Below are 20,946 nucleotides of genomic sequence, written 5' to 3' on the forward strand. Positions count from 1 at the left end.
TAACAGGACAGGGCAGTACAACTAGCTGGTGACCTCCCAGTAACAGGACAGGGCAGTACAACTAGCTGGTGACCTCCCAGTAACAGGACAGGGCAGTACAACTAGCTGGTGACCTCCCAGTATCAGGACAACTAGCTGGTGACCTCCCAGTATCAGGACAGGGCAGTACAACTAGCTGGTGACCTCCCAGTAACAGGACAACTAGCTGGTGACCTCCCAGTAACAGGACAGCTAGCTGGTGACCTCCCAGTAACAGGACAGCTAGCTGGTGACCTCCCAGTAACAGGACAACTAGCTGGTGACCTCCCAGTATCAGGACAACTAGCTGGTGACCTCCCAGTATCAGGACAGGGCAGTACAACTAGCTGGTGACCTCCCAGTAACAGGACAGGGCAGTACAACTAGCTGGTGACCTCCCAGTATCAGGACAGGGCAGTACAACTAGCTGGTGACCTCCCAGTAACAGGACAGGGCAGTACAACTAGCTGGTGACCTCCCAGTAACAAGACAGGGTAGTACAACTAGCTGGTGACCTCCCAGTATCAGGACAGCTAGCTGGTGACCTCCCAGTATCAGTACAACTAGCTGGTGACCTCCCAGTAACAGGACAGGGCAGTACAACTAGCTGGTGACCTCCCAGTAACAGTACAACTAGCTGGTGACCTCCCAGTATCAGGACAGCTAGCTGGTGACCTCCCAGTATCAGGACAGGGCAGTACAACTAGCTGGTGACCTCCCAGTAACAGGACAACTAGCTGGTGACCTCCCAGTAACAGGACAGGGCAGTACAACTAGCTGGTGACCTCCCAGTATCAGGACAGGGCAGTACAACTAGCTGGTGACCTCCCAGTAACAGTACAACTAGCTGGTGACCTCCCAGTAACAGGACAGTACAACTAGCTGGTGACCTCCCAGTATCAGGACAGGGCAGTACAACTAGCTGGTGACCTCCCAGTAACAGGACAGGGCAGTACAACTAGCTGGTGAACTCCCAGTAATAGGACAGCTAGCTGGTGACCTCCCAGTAACAGGACAGCTAGCTGGTGACCTCCCAGTAACAGTACAACTAGCTGGTGACCTCCCAGTAACAGTACAACTAGCTGGTGACCTCCCAGTAACAGGACAGGGCAGTACAACTAGCTGGTGACCTCCCAGTAACAGGTCAGCTAGCTGGTGACCTCCCAGTAACAGTACAGCTAGCTGGTGACCTCCCAGTAACAGTACAACTAGCTGGTGACCTCCCAGTAACAGGACAGGGCAGTACAACTAGCTGGTGACCTCCCAGTAACAGGACAGGGCAGTACAACTAGCTGGTGACCTCCCAGTAACAGGACAGGGCAGTACAACTAGCTGGTGACCTCCCAGTAACAGGACAGCTAGCTGGTGACCTCCCAGTAACAGGACAGGGCAGTACAACTAGCTGGTGACCTCCCAGTAACAGGACAGGGTAGTACAACTAGCTGGTGACCTCCCAGTAACAGGACAGGGCAGTACAACTAGCTGGTGACCTCCCAGTAACAGGTACAGCTAGCTGGTGACCTCCCAGTAACAGGACAGCTAGCTGGTGACCTCCCAGTAACAGGACAGCTAGCTGGTGACCTCCCAGTAACAGGACAGCTAGCTGGTGACCTCCCAGTAACAGTACAACTAGCTGGTGACCTCCCAGTAACAGTACAGCTAGCTGGTGACCTCCCAGTAACAGGACAGCTAGCTGGTGACATCCCAGTAACAGCTGGTGACCTCCCAGTAACAGGACAGGGCAGTACAACTAGCTGGTGACCTCCCAGTAACAGGGGTACAACTACCTGGTGACCTCCCAGTATCAGGACAGGGCAGTACAACTAGCTGGTGACCTCCCAGTAACAGGACAGGGCAGTACAACTAGCTGGTGAACTCCCAGTAACAGGACAGCTAGCTGGTGACCTCCCAGTAACAGGACAACTAGCTGGTGACCTCCCAGTAACAGTACAACTAGCTGGTGACCTCCCAGTAACAGTACAACTAGCTGGTGACCTCCCAGTAACAGTACAACTAGCTGGTGACCTCCCAGTAACAGTACAACTAGCTGGTGACCTCCCAGTATCAGGACAGGGCAGTACAACTAGCTGGTGACCTCCCAGTAACAGGACAACTAGCTGGTGACCTCCCAGTAACAGTACAACTAGCTGGTGACCTCCCAGTAACAGGACAGCTAGCTGGTGACCTCCCAGTATCAGGACAGGGCAGTACAACTAGCTGGTGACCTCCCAGTAACAGTACAACTAGCTGGTGACCTCCCAGTAACAGGACAGGGCAGTACAACTAGCTGGTGACCTCCCAGTAACAGGACAGGGCAGTACAACTAGCTGGTGACCTCCCAGTAACAGGACAGCTAGCTGGTGACCTCCCAGTAGGACAGGGCAGTACAACTAGCTGGTGACCTCCCAGTAACAGGACAACTAGCTGGTGACCTCCCAGTAACAGGACAGCTAGCTGGTGACCTCCCAGTAACAGGACAACTAGCTGGTGACCTCCCAGTAACAGTACAACTAGCTGGTGACCTCCCAGTAACAGGACAGCTAGCTGGTGACCTCCCAGTAACAGGACAGCTAGCTGGTGACCTCCCAGTAACAGTACAGCTAGCTGGTGACCTCCCAGTAACAGTACAACTAGCTGGTGACCTCCCAGTATCAGGACAGGGCAGTACAACTAGCTGGTGACCTCCCAGTAACAGGACAGCTAGCTGGTGACCTCCCAGTATCAGGACAGGGCAGTACAACTAGCTGGTGACCAGTAACCCAGCTGGTGACCTCCCAGGACAGGGCAGTACAACTAGCTGGTGACCTCCCAGTAACAGGGTAGTACAGCTAGCTGGTGACCTCCCAGTAACAGTACAACTAGCTGGTGACCTCCCAGTAACAGTACAACTAGCTGGTGACCTCCCAGTGGTGACCTCCCAGTAACAGGACACAGTACAACTAGCTGGTGACCTCCCAGTAACAGTACAGCTAGCTGGTGACCTCCCAGTAACAGGTACAACTAGCTGGTGACCTCCCAGTAACAGGACAGGACAACTAGCTGGTGACCTCCCAGTAACAGGGGACAACTAGCTGGTGACCTGACAACTAGCCGGTGACCTCCCAGTATCAGGACAGGGCAGTACAACTAGCTGGTGACCTCCCAGTAACAGTACAGCTAGCTGGTGACCTCCCAGTAACAGGACAGCTAGCTGGTGACCTCCAAGTATCAGGACAGGGTAGTACAACTAGCTGGTGAACTCCCAGTAACAGGACAGCTAGCTGGTGACCTCCCAGTATCAGTACAGCTAGCTGGTGACCTCCCAGTAACAGGACAGCTAGCTGGTGACCTCCCAGTAAGAGGACAGGGCAGTACAGCTAGCTGGTGACCTCCCAGTAACAGTACAACTAGCTGGTGACCTCCCAGTATCAGGACAGTACAACTAGCTGGTGACCTCCCAGTAACACTACATTACAGGGCAGTACAACTAGCTGGTGACCTCCCAGTAACAGCTACAAGGCTAGCTGGTGACCTCCCAGTAACAGGACAGGGCAGTACAACTAGCTGGTGACCTCCCAGTAACAGGACTACAGTACAACTAGCTGGTGACCTCCCAACAGTACAGCTAGCTGGTGACCTCCCAGTAACAGTACAACTAGCTGGTGACCTCCCAGTAACAGGACAGGGCAGTACAACTAGCTGGTGACCTCCCAGTAACAGGACAGGGCAGTACAACAAGCTGGTGACCTCCCAGTCAGGAACAGTACAACTAGCTGGTGACCTCCCAGTATCAGGACACAGTACAACTAGCTGGTGACCTCCCAGTAACAGGGGTACAACTAGCTGGTGACCTCCCAGTAACAGTACAACTAGCTGGTGACCTCCCAGTAACAGTACAACTAGCTGGTGACCTCCCAGTAACAGTACAACTAGCTGGTGACCTCCCAGTAACAGTACAACTAGCTGGTGACCTCCCAGTAACAGTACAACTAGCTGGTGACCTCCCAGACAACAGGGGTACAACTAGCTGGTGACCTCCCAGTATCAGGACACAGTACTAGCTGGTGACCTCCCAGTAACAGGACACAGCTAGCTGGTGACCTCCCAGTATCAGGACAGGGCAGTACAACTAGCTGGTGACCTCCCAGTAACAGGACACTAGCTGGTGACCTCCCAGTACAGGACAGGGCAGTACAACTAGCTGGTGACCTCCCAGTAACAGGACAACTAGCTGGTGACCTCCCAGTAGGACAGGTACAACTAGCTGGTGACCTCCCAGTAACAGGACAGCTAGCTGGTGACCTCCCAGTAACAGTACAACTAGCTGGTGACCTCCCAGTAACAGTACAACTAGCTGGTGACCTCCCAGTAACAGGACAGGGCAGTACAACTAGCTGGTGACCTCCCAGTAACAGGACAGCTAGCTGGTGACCTCCCAGTAACAGTACAGCTAGCTGGTGACCTCCCAGTATCAGGACAGGGCAGTACAACTAGCTGGTGACCTCCCAGTAACACTACAGCTAGCTGGTGACCTCCCAGAAGGACAGGGCAGACAGCTAGCTGGTGACCTCCCAGTAGGGACGATGGGCTAGCTGGTTTTGGAGGAGACTAGCTGGTGACCAAAATTCCCTAAAGATTATACAGTGATGGGAGTGAGAGCAGACTAGCTGGTGACCTCCCAGTGAACAGGACAGGAGCAGTACAACTAGCTGGTGAGGAGGAATCCCAGTAGGAGGAATGAGGCAGGGGTGAGGAGGACTGAGCTGGTGACCTCCCAGTATCAGGACAGGGCAGTAGGAATGAGCTGGTGAGGAGGAATGAGGACAGAGGGGTGAGGAGGAATGAGGAGGGGTGAGGAGGAATGAGGCGGGGTGACCTCCCAGGAGGAATGAGGAGGGGGGTGAGGAAATGAGGAGGGGTGAGGAGGAATCAGGAGGGGTGAGGAGGAATGAGGAGGGGTGAGGAGGAATGAGGACAGGGTGAGTACAGGAATGAGGAGGGGTGACCTCCCAGAATCAGGACAGGGCAGGAGGAATGAGGGAGGGGTGAGGAGGAGTAACAGGACAGGGGTGAGGAGGAATGAGGAGCGGGGTGAGGAATGAGGAGTAGGAGGACAGGGCAGGGGTGAGGAGGAATGAGGAGGGGGTGACCTCCCAGAATGAGGACAGGTAGGAATGAGGCGGGGTGAGGAATGAGGAGGGGTGAGGAGGAATGATGAGGGGTGACCTCCCAGGAATGAGGAGGGGTGAGGAAGTAGAATGAGGCTGGTGAGGAAGAGAATGAGGACAGAACAAATGAGGAGGGGTGAGGAGGAGTAACAGGGGGCAGTACAGGAGGAATGGTGAGGGGTCCCAGGAAGAGTAATGCTGGTGGAGGGGTGAGGAAGAGAACAGAGGGGGGTGACCTCCCAGTAACAGAGAATGAGGAGGGGTGAGGAGGAATGAGGAGGGGTGACCTCCCAGGAAGGAATGAGGAGCTGGTGTGAGGAGAACTCCCAGAATGAGGAGGGTGAGTGACCTCCCAGTAACAGGAAAGGGGGAGGAGGAATGACTAGCTGGGTGAGGAAGAATGAGGACAGCTAGGGTGACCTCCCAGAACAGTGAGGAGCTGAGGCTGGTGAGGACCTGAGGAGAATGAACAGGGGTGAGGAGAGAATAGGGGTGAGGAAGAGAATGAGGAGGGGTGAAGAGAATGAGGAACTGAGGCTGAGCATGAGGAGGGGTGAGGAGGAATGAGGAGGGGTGAGGAAGAGAATGAGGCGCTGGTGAGGAATGAGGAGGGGTGAGGAGGAATGACAGTGAGGAGGAATGAGGAGGGGTGAGGAGGAATGAGGAGGGGTGAGGAAGAGAATGAGGCGGGGGTAGGAATGAGGAGGGGTGAGGAGGAATGAGGAGGGGTGAGGAGGAATGATGAGGGGTGAGGAAGAGAATGAGGAGGGGTGAGGAAGAGAATGAGGAGGGGGTGAGGAAGAGAATGAGGAGGGGCGAGGGTGGAATGAGGAGGGGTGAGGAGGAATGAGCTGGGGTGAGGAGGAATGAGGAGGGGTGAGGAGGAATGAGGAGGGGTATCTCCAAGAGAATGAGGACTAGAGGAGGAATGAGGAGGGGTGAGGAGGAATGAGGAGGGGTGAGGAGGAATGAGGAGGGGTGAGGAGGAATGAGGAGGGGTGAGGAGGAATGAGGAGGGGTGAGGAGGAATGAGGAGGGGTGAGGAGGAATGAGGAGGGGTGAGGAGAATGAGGAGGAAGGAGAGAATGAGGAGGAGTGAGGAAGAGAATGAGGAGGGGTGAGGAGGAATGAGGAGGGGTGAGGAGGAATGAGGAGGGGTGAGGAGGAATGAGGAGGGGTGAGGAAGAGAATGAGGAGGTGTGAGGAAGAGAATGAGGAGGGGTGAGGAAGAGAATGAGGAGGGGTGAGGAAGAGAATGAGGAAGAGAATGAGGAAGAGAATGAGAAGGGGTGAGGAGAGAATGAGGAGGGGTGAGGAAGAGAATGAGGAGGGGTGAGGAAGAGAATGAGGAGGGGTGAGGAAGAGAATGAGGAGGGGTGAGGAAGAGAATGAGGAGGGGTGAGGAAGAGAATGAGGAGGGGTGAGGAGGAATGAGGAGGGGTGAGGAGAGAATGAGGAGGGGTGAGGAAGAGAATGAGGAGGGGTGAGGAGGAATGAGGAGGGGTGAGGAAGAGAATGAGGAGGGGTGAGGAGGAATGAGGAGGGGTGAGGAGGAATGAGGAGGGGTGAGGAAGAGAATGAGGAGGGGTGAGGAGGAATGAGGAGGGGTGAGGAAGAGAATGAGGAGGGGTGAGGAGGAATGAGAAGGGGTGAGGAAGAGAATGAGGAGGAGTGAGGAAGAGAATGAGGAGGGGTGAGGAAGAGAATGAGGAGGGGTGAGGAGGAATGAGGAGGGGTGAGGAAGAGAATGAGGAGGGGTGAGGAAGAATGAGGAGGGGGAATGAGGAAGAATGAGGAGGGGTGAGGAAGAGAATGAGGAGGGGTGAGGAGGAATGAGGAGGGGTGAGGAAGAGAATGAGGAGGGGTGAGGAGAGAATGAGGAGGGGTGAGGAAGAGAATGAGGAGGGGTGAGGAAGAATGAGGAAGGGGTGAGGAAGAGAAAGAGGAGGAGTGAGAAAGAGAATGAGGATGGGGTGAGGAAGAATGAGGAGGGGTGAGGAGGAATGAGGAGGGGTGAGGAAGAATGAGGAAGGGTGAGGAAGAGGATGCTGGGACACATACTGTCACTAGATGCTGGATCTCTCCAAGAGAGGATCTCTTCATTTCCCAAATATTTCTCTGGTAACAATAACCTCTGATTGGTTGGGTTCATAGAGGACGTCTACAGTAACAAATATTTCTCTGGTAACATTAACCTCTGATTGGTTGGGTTCATAGAGGACGTCAACAGTAACATTCATTCGTTCATCCACTGACTGAATGACTGATTGGCTGAATGATTGGCTGACTGGTTGGCTGAATGAGTGAGTGACTGACTGGTTGGCTGACTGGTTGGCTGAATGAGTGACTGACTGGTTGGCTGAATGAGTTACTGACTGGTTGGCTGAATGAGTGACTGACTGGTTGGATGAATGAGTGACTGACTGGTTGGCTGAATGAGTGACTGACTGGTTGGATGAATGAGTGACTGACTGGTTGGATGAATGAGTGACTGACTGGTTGGCTGAATGAGTGACTGACTGGTTGGCTGAATGAGTGACTGACTGGTTGGATGAATGAGTGACTGACTGGTTGAATGAATGAGTGACTGACTGGTTGGATGAATGAGTGACTGACTGGTTGGCTGAATGAGTGACTGACTGGTGAATGGCTGAATGAGTGACTGACTGGTTGGATGAATGAGTGACTGACTGGTTGGCTGCTGATGAGTGACTGACTGGTTGAATGAATGAGTGACTGACTGGTTGGATGAATGAGTGACTGACTGGTTGGATGAATGAGTGACTGACTGGTTGGATGAATGAGTGACTGACTGGTTGGATGAATGAGTGACTGACTGGTTGGATGAATGAGACTGACTGGTTGAATGAATGAGTGACTGACTGGTTGGATGAATGAGTGACTGACTGGTTGGCTGAATGAGTGACTGACTGGTTGGATGAATGAGACTGACTGGTTGGCTGAATGAGTGACTGACTGGTTGGCTGAATGAGTGACTGACTGGTTGGATGAATGACTGACTGGTTGGATGAATGACTGACTGACTGACAAGACAATAAAGTGGATGTTCCATATCATTCCGACCTACAGTGTGTCTGTCATTAAGGTGTGGTGATTAGCCGTGTGCCATTTTGTTGTATTCTCTTACTCACCTACCTGTGTGTTAGGTCAGGTTAAAGTGAATTAGACTGTACTAAATCTGAACAGGTATAGACGGAGTTTGAAAAAACACTTAGTTTTCCATGTTGTCTGATTTATCCATTTTTATAGCTTTAACACAACACTATATTTTAATAACCTTGATTTAACTAGGCAAGTCAGTTTAAGAACAAATTCTTATTTTCAATGACGGCCTCGGAACAGTGGGTTAACTGCCTGTTCAGGGGCAGAACGACAGATGTGTACCTTGTCAGCTCAGGGATTCAATCTAGCACACACACACACACACACACACACACACACACACACACACACACACACACACACACACACACACACGCACACGCACATGCACACACACACACACACACACACACACACACACCACAGACACACACACACACATACACACACACACACACACACACCGCACACACACACACGCACATGCACACGCACACACACACACACACACACACATCCACACAGTGTCTGCAGTAGTAGGTGCCAGGGTACAATGAGGGATTGCAAGTAGGTTTTATTTGTATTTTCTCAGTTTTTGTCAGTGGAAGAAACCTTGCTTACTGCCCCGGGCCAACTGGAATGTTCCAACAGTCTCTAAAAAACATCAGCTGAATCTTTATTGAACTCATATTTCCTCTCTACTTCAGTTGACAGGGGTGTTTCTCAATACGCAGACTACCGGAGCTCTGATGGGGTGTTTCTCAATACGCAGACTACCGGTGCTCTGATGGGGTGTTTCTCAATACTCATACTACCGTGCTCTGACGGGGTGTTTCTCAATACGCAGACTACCGGTGCTCTGACGGGGTGTTTCTCAATACGCAGACTACCGTGCTCTGACGGGGTGTTTCTCAATACGCTGACTACCGTGCTCTGACGGGGTGTTTCTCAATACGCTGACTACCGTGCTCTGACGGGGTGTTTCTCAATACGCTGACTACCGTGCTCTGACGGGGTGTTTCTCAATACTGACTACCGTGACTACCGTGCTCTGACGGGGTGTTTCTCAATACGCTGACTACCGTGCTCTGACGGGGTGTTTCTCAATACGCTGACTACCGTGCTCTGACGGGGTGTTTCTCAATACGCAGACTACCGTGCTCTGCGGGGTGTTTCTGACCGTGCTCTGGGGTGTTTCTCAATACGCATACTACCGTGCTCTGACGGGGTGTTTCTCAATACGCTGACTACCGTGCTCTGACGGGGTGTTTCTCAATACGCAGACTACCGGGGCTCTGACGGGGAGTTTCTCAATAGTCCAAATCAAAGTAGGCACTTTTTTAGATTCATACATCATTTACATATTTGGAATTTGCATTTCAACCACGTAAAAAAAAAAAATGACAACGTTTCTTGAAAAACATTGTCAGACATTATTTGGGGCAGCAGGTAGCCTAGTGGTTAGAACGAAAGGTTGCTGGATCGAATCCCCGAGCTGACAATGTAAAAATCTGTCGTTCTGCCCCTGAACAAGGCAGTTAATCCACTGTTCCTAGGCCGTCATTGAACATAAGAATTTGTTCTTAACGGACTTGCCTAGGTTAAATAAAGGTTCAAAATTTGAGCTGAAGCGAGAGAAAATATATTCTGACTTCAGAATGAATGTTGCCCATTCACATCTCATATTGTTGCCTGACTACAATACTGTATCTTGATACCTGATCATTTTGGTATGTTTACCTGCCTACAATAACCACTGTCGAGTGTGGACATGCTAAGCGAAGCCCATACACACAATACCTCATAATGACAAAGCGAAAACAGGTTTTTAGAAATGTTTGCAAATGTATAAAAAATAAAAACAGAAATACCTCAATACCTTCAGATCCTTTGCTATGAGACTCGAAATTTAGCTCAAGTGCATCCTGTTTCCATTGATCATCCTTGAGATTTTTGATTGGTAAATTCAATTGATTGGACATGATTTAGAAAGGTGCACATCTTCAAAGGTTGACAGTTTGGAACCACCAGGACTCTTCCTAGAGCTGGTCACCTGTTCAAACTGACCAATCGGGGGAGAAGGTCCTTTGTTAGGGAGGTGATAAAGAACCCGATGGTCGCTCTGACAGAGCTCCAGAGTTCCTCTGTGGGAGAAACTTCCAGAAGGAGAACCATCTCTGCAGCACTCCACCAATCAGGCCTTTATGGTAGAGTGGCCAGATGGAAGCCTCTCCTCAGTAAAAGGCACAAACAGCCTGCTTGGAGTTTGCCAAAAGGCACCTAAAGACTCTCAGACCATGAGAAACAAGATTCTGAATTGGCCTGAATGCCAAGGGTTACGTCTGGAGGAAACCTGGCACCATTGCTATGGTGAAGCATGGTGGTGGCAGCATCATGCTGGGGGGATGATTTTTTAGCAGCATGGACTGGGAGACTAGTCAGGATCGAGGGAAAGATGAACAGAGAAAAGTACAGAGAGATCCTTGATGAAAACCTGCTCCAGAACTCTCAGGACCTCAGACTGGGGTGAAGGTTCACCTTCCAACAGGACAATGATCTTAAGCACACAGCCAAGAGAAGGAGTGGCTTCAGGACAAGTCTCTGAATGTCCTTGAGTTGCCCAGCCAGAGCCTGGACTTGAACCTGATCGGACATCTCTGGAGAGACCTGAAAATAGCTGTGCAGCGACGCTCCCCATCCAACCTGACAGAGCTTGAGAGGATCTGCAGAGAAGAATGGGAGAAACTCCCCAAATACAGGTGTGCCAAGCTTGTAGCGTCATTCCCAAGAAGACCTGAGGCTGTAATCGCTGCCAAAGGTGCTTCAACAAAGTATTGAGTAAAGGGTCTGAAAATGTATTAAAAACAGATTTTCCTTTGTCATTATGGGGTGAAGTGTTTAGATTGACGAGGGAAGAAAATAATATAATATTCTACAAATAAACACTATTGTGTGGGGTGCAACTCCATATTAAGAAGGCGTTTTTAATGTTTTGGACATTGTATAATGGTTACATTGTTAGCATTTTCTTCTCAATTCAGAACCTAAAACAACATTTATAAACATTAAACTCAGTCAGGGTTTCAACTTAGTTAGAATAGTAGAATACCCAAGCTGTATTTTCCAAATGTCGTTGTGCATCTGCAGTTTATTTTTTCTCTTGCTATGTCAGTCACTGACAGTCACTCAATTAGCCCACGTTAGCTAAAATGTTTTAGATTGGTAAGTTAGTCTAGCGGCCTGCTATCTAAACTTAGTAATCAGGGTCAAATTACCAGCTGCCCCCCCCCCCCATTGATTTTGTTAGTCAGTCTTACTCAGATATCATATTAAAAAAACAATTTTTTGTAGAATTGCATGAAATGAGTTCTATATTGCAAAATCTTCTTCTGTATCCCTTCATGATGAGCTCAGATTCTTAGATTTCTAGTGGCCCCCACCCCCATCAAAATGGCCGATCCCTGCCTTAGATTTACCAAATATGACAACAGTTTAAGAATATGTTGCAGGACAGCGAATATATATATATATATTTATATATAATATATATATTTTTTCTTTACTATTGACCCCAAAAAATTATCATAAGTCAGTGATGGAGTTGCCAACAAATAATTAAAACAGACATATTTTTGCCTACACAAATGAAAGTTCAATAAAAAATATTTATAAAATATAGAAAATTATTCACTTGAAAATCCCCAATAAAAACCATAACCATTCTATCAGATCTTTCAGCACTCTGACCGAGTTTACTTTTTACAGAGTTGACAAAAATTGAATTTTTCTTCTTCATTCAAGGGGTATAAACAGTGGACATTTAGTTTCTCCTCAGTTGATTTATGACTCTTAAACCTAATTAAATGTAACATATTTGAACTACAATTCACATCTTAATCTATAAGGGAGATGGAGTTGACAGTTTATGGTTGTGACCATGGTGATTACAATATCGTTTAAATCTATCAACAATAGAGAACATTCCAGACCATGAGGGGTCTTATTGCTCTAGATGTAATGAGGACATGAATAAGGGGTCCTTATGGTATAGGTGACCCTGCACATTCCTGATTCATTTAGGATTTTAGACCAATCTGACTGTTCACCAAATGTCCAGAAATATTGTATTAGGAATCAAAGTTTTGAGAGAAATATTCTTTAAAAATAACTTTTGGAAGACATATCCTCTTTTTTTTTTTACATAAAATCATTTTCCAGTTCATATCCATTATTGTTTCTTTCATTTTAAACACTTTTTTTTTTTTAAGAGTTTGTTCCGAACAAGGGCATTTCTGGGCATAGAGCCGAACATTTTTTCCCCTTATAAAATTCCCACAAATACATTTTTTAAAAAAAAGCTCAAATAACGCAACAACAACAAACAAAAGTTTCCCTGACGGACTTTCCCGACTTCCAAGAATCCCTGATTCACTGTAAAAGCAAAGACCTCCAAGTGTATCTAGAACATAAAGCTGTGTGCATCTGAATAAGAAGCCTGCAGACCAATATCAGAAGCCAGTCTAAAGCTTAAGTTATACCCCAACCCAAGAAGTACAATTAGCTAAGGCAAAATACCCATCCTGCATTGCAGTAGCAAAGAAATGTGCAGCCACACAAGTTGTAACTCGATGCAAACGACATCTTGCGTTAAGTACTGCAACAGGGTATACATTTGGTTTACATACAAGGATGGTTAATGGATTATATTGAAGCGGCCCTCAGCGGTTTAAGGCGGTGCTAAGGTTAGTGAAAGCATATTAGTGGGTCTTACTGAACAAATTAATCCCTTGCCTTGTCCCTTGGTTGATGCTGCTCACAGAACTACCTGTAGAAGGAAAGGGGAGAGGGGGAGAGAGGAGAGGAGACACATTAGAGGTCAGACTGGGATGTATATGTCACAAAATGGCTGATATTCAGTCAGCATCATTATGACATGGTAATAAGAGATTACAACGGGGTTATACATACTCTATACAAGTCTTATAATACATTAGAATCAGGTCATTTTCACTGCTTTTAACACAACAGATCCCAATGATCTGAGATGCTGATCCACACACCCTGTCTAGTTGTCCATTGTGCTGTACGGCCAGACGGGGACAGGGTCTGGACTGGAGGCGTAGTCTGTCCTCGCCTAGCTGCTAGCTAGCTAATTACTGGCTAATAACCAATTACTGGTGCACTGCAACATTTCTGGACAGTTAGCAACATAGTTCAGAGACATTAAGTTCCTGCTGAGTTCTTCGGAGGATAGAAATGAAAGATGGCTCCATAATGAACGATGTACGATGAACTATTGAACAACTATCCAATATGCCAGAGAAGAACGCTCTGTACCAAAATACTCACCCTCCTTGCTGACCCCAAGACAACCCTTCAGCTCCAGAAGTGAGATGGCTTTGTCCTTGTTCAGGTCACAGTAGTCAGTGAACTTCCTGGCACATTTCTTGGGTTTGGCTTTCTTCTTGACGTATCTCTTGAAGGGCTTCAGCTCCTTCTTGTTGATGTCATGGCTGCTGTTGTTGTCCAGCTGGGTAAAGTACCAGTGGACCACCCTCTCCTCTAGAGTGTGGCTGGGGTCCGGCTCCATCAACCTGCACAGGACAACAGGGTTCAGAGACAGGTAGAAGGAAACGGAAGAGGGTTCAACTCAAACCTCCACAGGTGCACCCAGTACTCATACACAGGTACACTCAGAATCTGCTCAGGTACACTCAGAACCTGCACAGGTACACACTCAGAACCTGCTCAGGTACACACTCAGAACCTGCTCAGGTACACACTCAGAACCTGCTCAGGTACACACTCAGAAACCTGCTCAGGTACACACTCAGAACCTGCTCAGGTACACACTCAGAAACCTGCTCAGGTACACACTCAGAAACCTGCTCAGGTACACACTCAGAAACCTGCTCAGGTACACACTCAGAAACCTGCTCAGGTACACACTCAGAACCTGCTCAGGTACACACTCAGAACCTGCTCAGGTACACACTCAGAACCTGCTCAGGTACACACTCAGAAACCTGCTCAGGTACACACTCAGAACCTGCTCAGGTACACACTCAGAAACCTGCTCAGGTACACACTCAGAAACCTGCTCAGGTACACACTCAGAACCTGTTCAGGTACACACTCAGAAACCTGCTCAGGTACACACTCAGAAACCTGCTCAGGTACACACTCAGAACCTGCTCAGGTACACACTCAGAAACCTGCTCAGGTACACACTCAGAACCTGCTCAGGTACACACTCAGAAACCTGCTCAGGTACACACTCAGAAACCTGCTCAGGTACACACTCAGAACCTGCTCAGGTACACACTCAGAACCTGCTCAGGTACACACTCAGAACCTGCTCAGGTACACACTCAGAACCTGCTCAGGTACACTCAGAACCTGCTCAGGTACACACTCAGAAACCTGCTCAGGTACACACTCAGAACCTGCTCAGGTACACACTCAGAACCTGCTCAGGTACACACTCAGAAACCTGCTCAGGTACACACTCAGAACCTGCTCAGGTACACACTCAGGGCTCCAGATCTAATTCTCCATCCCAAACCTAATGATAGAGATTTCAACATCATAGTTGACTGTTTAAGCTTGAGGGGAAAACATATCATTATGACTTACCTCCCACCACCAGAGGGGGTTGGTGAGTTAATGGCCTGGACCATGTCTGTGGTGAGGGCGTCTAAAAGGCTGGTAATGAATTCCATTTTTTTACCCTCCGGGCAGCCTGTCACAGCAACACAGAGACAGCACAGTCAGTAGTAAACAATCACTGCCACAGTCTCACTGCAACACAGTGACAGCACAGTCAGTAGTAAACAATCACTGCCACAGTCTCACTGCAACACAGAGACAGCACAGTCAGTAGTAAACAATCACTGCCACAGTCTCACTGCAACACAGAGACAGCACAGTCAGTAGTAAACAATCACTGCCACAGTCTCACAGCAACACAGAGACAGCACAGTCAGTAGTAAACAATCACTGCCACAGTCTCACAGCAACACAGAGACAGCACAGTCAGTAGTAAACAATCACTGCCACAGTCTCACAGCAACACAGAGACAGCACAGTCAGTAGTAAACAATCACTGCCACAGTCTCACTGCAACACAGAGACAGCACAGTCAGTAGTAAACAATCACTGCCACAGTCTCACAGCAACACAGAGACAGCACAGTCAGTAGTAAACAATCACTGCCACAGTCTCACTGCAACACAGAGACAGCACAGTCAGTAGTAAACAATCACTGCCACAGTCTCACTGCAACAGCAGAACTACAGCAGATGGCTGAGACCAGTGTTAAGTATCTCTGGTAAACAGTAGAACTACAGCAGATGGCTGAGACCAGTGTTAAGTATCTCTGGTAAACAGTAGAACTACAGCAGATGGCTGAGACCAGTGTTAAGTATCTCTGGTAAACAGTAGAACTACAGCAGATGGCTGAGACCAGTGTTAAGTATCTCTGGTAAACAGCAGAACTACAGCAGATGGCTGAGACCAGTGTTAAGTATCTCTGGTAAACAGTAGAACTACAGCAGATGGGTGAGACCAGTGTTAAGTATCTCTGGTAAACAGTAGAACTACAGCAGATGGCTGAGACCAGGTTAAGTATCTCTGGTAAACAGTAGAACAACAGCAGATGGGTGAGACCAGTGTTAAGTATCTCTGGTAAACAGTAGAACTACAGCAGATGGCTGAGACCAGTGTTAAGTATCTCTGGTAAACAGTAGAACTACAGCAGATGGCTGAGACCAGTGTTAAGTATCTCTGGTAAACAGTAGAACTACAGCAGATGGCTGAGACCAGGTTAAGTATCTCTGGTAAACAGCAGAACTACAGCAGATGGCTGAGACCAGTGTTAAGTATCTCTGGTAAACAGTAGAACTACAGCAGATGGCTGAGACCAGTGTTAAGTATCTCTGGTAAACAGTAGAACTACAGCAGATGGGTGAGACCAGTGTTAAGTATCTCTGGTAAACAGTAGAACTACAGCAGATGGCTGAGACCAGTGTTAAGTATCTCTGGTAAACAGTAGAACTACAGCAGATGGCTGAGACCAGTGTTAAGTATCTCTGGTAAACAGTAGAACTACAGCAGATGGCTGAGACCAGTGTTAAGTATCTCTGGTAAACAGTAGAACTACAGCAGATGGCTGAGACCAGTGTTAAGTATCTCTGGTAAACAGTAGAACTACAGCAGATGGCTGAGACCAGTGTTAAGTATCTCTGGTAAACAGTAGAACTACAGCAGATGGCTGAGACCAGTGTTAAGTATCTCTGGTAAACAGTAGAACTACAGCAGATGGCTGAGACCAGTGTTAAGTATCTCTGGTAAACAGTAGAACTACAGCAGATGGCTGAGACCAGTGTTAAGTATCTCTGGTAAACAGTAGAACTACAGCAGATGACTGAGACCAGTGTTAAGTATCTCTGGTAAACAGCAGAACTACAGCAGATGGCTGAGACCAGTGTTAAGTATCTCTGGTAAACAGTAGAACTACAGCAGATGGCTGAGACCAGTGTTAAGTATCTCTGGTAAACAGTAGAACTACAGCAGATGGCTGAGACCAGTGTTAAGTATCTCTGGTAAACAGTAGAACTACAGCAGATGGCTGAGACCAGTGTTAAGTATCTCTGGTAAACAGTAGAACTACAGCAGATGGCTGAGACCAGTGTTAAGTATCTCTGGTAAACAGTAGAACAACAGCAGATGGCTGAGACCAGTGTTAAGTATCTCTGAGTAAACAGCAGAACTACAGCAGATGGCTGAGACCAGTGTTAAGTATCTCTGGTAAACAGTAGAACTACAGCAGATGGCTGAGACCAGTGTTAAGTATCTCTGGTAAACAGTAGAACTACAGCAGATGGCTGAGACCAGTGTTAAGTATCTCTGGTAAACAGTAGAACTACAGCAGATGGCTGAGACCAGTGTTAAGTATCTCTGGTAAACAGTAGAACTACAGCAGATGGCTGAGACCAGTGTTAAGTATCTCTGGTAAACAGTAGAACTACAGCAGATGGCTGAGACCAGTGTTAAGTATCTCTGGTAAACAGTAGAACTACAGCAGATGGCTGAGACCAGTGTTAAGTATCTCTGGTAAACAGTAGAACTACAGCAGATGGCTGAGACCAGTGTTAAGTATCTCTGGTAAACAGTAGAACTACAGCAGATGGCTGAGACCAGTGTTAAGTATCTCTGGTAAACAGTAGAACTACAGCAGATGGCTGAGACCAGTGTTAAGTATCTCTGGTAAACAGTAGAACTACAGCAGATGGCTGAGACCAGTGTTAAGTATCTCTGGTAAACAGTAGAACTACAGCAGATGGCTGAGACCAGTGTTAAGTATCTCTGGTAAACAGTAGAACTACAGCAGATGACTGAGACCAGTGTTAAGTATCTCTGGTAAACAGTAGAACTACAGCAGATGGCTGAGACCAGTGTTAAGTATCTCTGGTAAACAGTAGAACTACAGCAGATGGCTGAGACCAGTGTTAAGTATCTCTGGTAAACAGTAGAACTACAGCAGATGGCTGAGACCAGTGTTAAGTATCGCTGGTAAACAGTAGAACTACAGCAGATGGCTGAGACCAGTGTGTTCTAAGTATCTCTGGTAAACAGTAGAACTACAGCAGATGGCTGAGACCAGTGTTAAGTATCTCTGGTAAACAGTAGAACTACAGCAGATGGCTGAGACCAGTGTTAAGTATCTCTGGTAAACAGTAGAACTACAGCAGATGGCTGAGACCAGTGTTAAGTATCTCTGGTAAACAGTAGAACTACAGCAGATGGCTGAGACCAGTGTTAAGTATCTCTGGTAAACAGTAGAACAACAGCTATACCTGGTGATGAATGGAGATGGAGAAAGGAGAAAACACTATTTTTAACTGTGTGTGTGTGTGTGTGTGTGTGTGTGTGTGTGTGTGTGTGTGTGTGTGTGTGTGTGTGTGTGTGTGTGTGTGTGTGTGTGTGTGTCATATTAGTTTTTTACAACGTGAGAGAGGGTGAGACTAAAGACATGTTGGTTTCAATAAGCTCGGATGTTTTGGTCATCTAAACCTAAAGAGTGAGAACAGGCTCTGTAACATCGGTGCCGAACGAATTAGCAGAATCATTAGTATGAACTGAACTGACCTTTCACCTCTAGCAGACATGAGTCATATGTCAGGAGCAGTCTGAGGGACTCCCAGCATGCCTTATTTAAGAGAACAGATATTTTTTTATTTTTTTTATTTCATCTTTATTTAACCAGGTAGGCAAGTTGAGAACAAGTTCTCATTTACAATTGCGACCTGGCCAAGATAAGTTGTGTTCAAAGCAGTTCGATACATTCAACGACACAGAGTTACACGTGGAGTAAAACAAACATACAGTCAATAATACAGTATCAACAAGTCTAAATACGATGTGAGCAAATGAGGTGAGATAAGGAGGTAAAGGCAAAAAAAGGCCATGGTGGCAAAGTAAATACAATATAGCAAGTAAAACACTGGAATGGTAGATTTGCAATGGAAGAATGTGCAAAGTAGAAATAAAAATAATGGGGGTTTAAAGGAGCAAAATAAATAAATAAATTAAATACAGTAGGGAAAGAGGTAGTTGTTTGGGCTAAAATATAGGTTGGGCTATGTACAGGTGCATTTGATTGTGAGCTGCTCTGACAGTTGGTATAATAAAGCTAGTGAGGAGATAAGTGTTTCCAGTTTCAGTGCTTTTTGTAGTTCGTTCCAGTCATTGGCAGCAGAGAACTGGAAGGAGAGGCGGCCAAAGAAAGAATTGGTTTTGGGGGTTTAGACTATATAGAACAAGCAGGTCTATATGGTCCTTCTTGCCAGCTGCTATCAGGTGTCTCAGTCATCTCTAGCAGCATATCGCTGGATATATTGTCGGGGGGTCATGTGTTTTTACTAAGTGCTGCTCAATGAATCGGCCCCCTTCAGTTGATTTAGAGTTGTGTTCTAAATGACACCCTATAATAAAGACACTACAGGTGATTTAGAGTTGTGTTCTAAATGACACCCTATAATAAAGACACTGCAGGTGATTTAGAGTTGTGTTCTAAATGACACCCTATAATAAAGACTCTACAGGTGATTTAGAGTTGTGTTCTAAATGACACCCTATAATAAAGACTCTACAGGTGATTTAGAGTTGTGTTCTAAATGACACCCTATAATAAAGACTCTACAGGTGATTTAGAGTTGTGTTCTAAATGACACCCTATAATAAAGACTCTACAGGTGATTTAGAGTTGTGTTCTAAATGACACCCTATAATAAAGACTCTACAGGTGATTTAGAGTTGTGTTCTAAATGACACCCTATAATAAAGACTCTACAGTTGATTTAGAGTTGTGTTCTAAATGACACCCTATAATAAAGACTCTACAGGTGATTTAGAGCTGTGTTCTAAATGACACCCTATAATAAAGACTCTACAGTTGATTTAGAGTTGTGTTCTAAATGACACCCTATAATAAAGACTCTACAGGTGATTTAGAGTTGTGTTCTAAATGACACCCTATAATAAAGACACTACAGGTGATTTAGAGTTGTGTTCTAAATGACACCCTATAATAAAGACTCTACAGTTGATTTAGAGTTGTGTTCTAAATGACACCCTATAATAAAGACACTACAGGTGATTTAGAGTTGTGTTCTAAATGACACCACATAATAAAGACACTACAGGTGATGTAGAGTTGTGTTCTAAATGACACCCTATAATAAAGACACTACAGGTGATTTAGAGTTGTGTTCTAAATGACACCCTATAATAAAGACACTACAGGTGATTTAGAGTTGTGTTCTAAATGACACCCCATAATAAAGACACTACAGGTGATGTAGAGTTGTGTTCTAAATGACACCCTATAATAAAGACACTACAGGTGATGTAGAGTTGTGTTCTAAATGACACCCTATAATAAAGACACTACAGGTGATGTAGAGTTGTGTTCTAAATGACACCCCATAATAAAGACACTACAGGTGATGTAGAGTTGTGTTCTAAATGACACCCTATAATAAAGACACTACAGGTGATGTAGAGTTGTGTTCTAAATGACACCCCATAATAAAGACACTACAGGTGATGTAGAGTTGTGTTCTAAATGACACCCTATAATATAGACACTACAGGTGATTTAGAGTTGTGTTCTAAATGACACCCCATAATAAAGACACTACAGGTGATGTAGAGTTGTGTTCTAAATGACACCCTATAATATAGACACTACAGGTGATTTAGAGTTGTGTTCTAAATGACACCCCATAATATCGACACTACAGGTGATTTAGAGTTGTGTTCTAAATGACACCCTATAATAAAGACACTACAGGTGATTTAGAGTTGTGTTCTAAATGACACCCTATAATAAAGACACTACAGGTGATTTAGTGCACTACATAAGAAATAGGGCAGCGTTTGAGACAAAGCCATAGATGAGAGGCAGGCAGCAGTGTGTAAGTTGGGCAGTGCAGACCTGTTAACTTTTATGATAGCGTGCTGAACACCTCGGGTGGCTCTCTTTAATTGCCCAGATGCATGGTTTTAATAGCACACTGGACTAGGCCAATGTTTTACCCCCTAATTCTGTCTCTTAAAGAGAAACTTCAAACACCAGCCAGGGTATATAATCATC

General features: G+C 46.7%; 1 protein-coding gene across 9 annotated transcripts in view; it reads right to left on the minus strand.

The window, feature by feature from the left end:
- The window catches only part of smoc1 (SPARC related modular calcium binding 1), a 375,226-nt gene that overhangs the window by 56,923 nt on the left and 297,357 nt on the right, over nt 1-20,946 (minus strand). For 7 of the 9 annotated variants that reach the window (XM_064928831.1, XM_064928835.1, XM_064928828.1 and 4 more), the window contains 3 exons: nt 14,925-15,030; nt 13,638-13,882; nt 13,060-13,113 (listed from right to left, as the gene is read on the minus strand). In XM_064928831.1, the coding sequence (XP_064784903.1) occupies nt 13,060-13,113; nt 13,638-13,882; nt 14,925-15,030 (405 nt within the window). The remainder of the gene's footprint in view (nt 1-13,059; nt 13,114-13,637; nt 13,883-14,924; nt 15,031-20,946) is intronic. The other 2 variants (XM_064928830.1, XM_064928829.1) reach the window with 1 other exon arrangement.

The sequence above is a fragment of the Oncorhynchus masou genome, chromosome 21 (genome assembly GCF_036934945.1).
Source record: "Oncorhynchus masou masou isolate Uvic2021 chromosome 21, UVic_Omas_1.1, whole genome shotgun sequence".
In the NCBI taxonomy this organism is placed as follows: domain Eukaryota; kingdom Metazoa; phylum Chordata; class Actinopteri; order Salmoniformes; family Salmonidae; genus Oncorhynchus; species Oncorhynchus masou.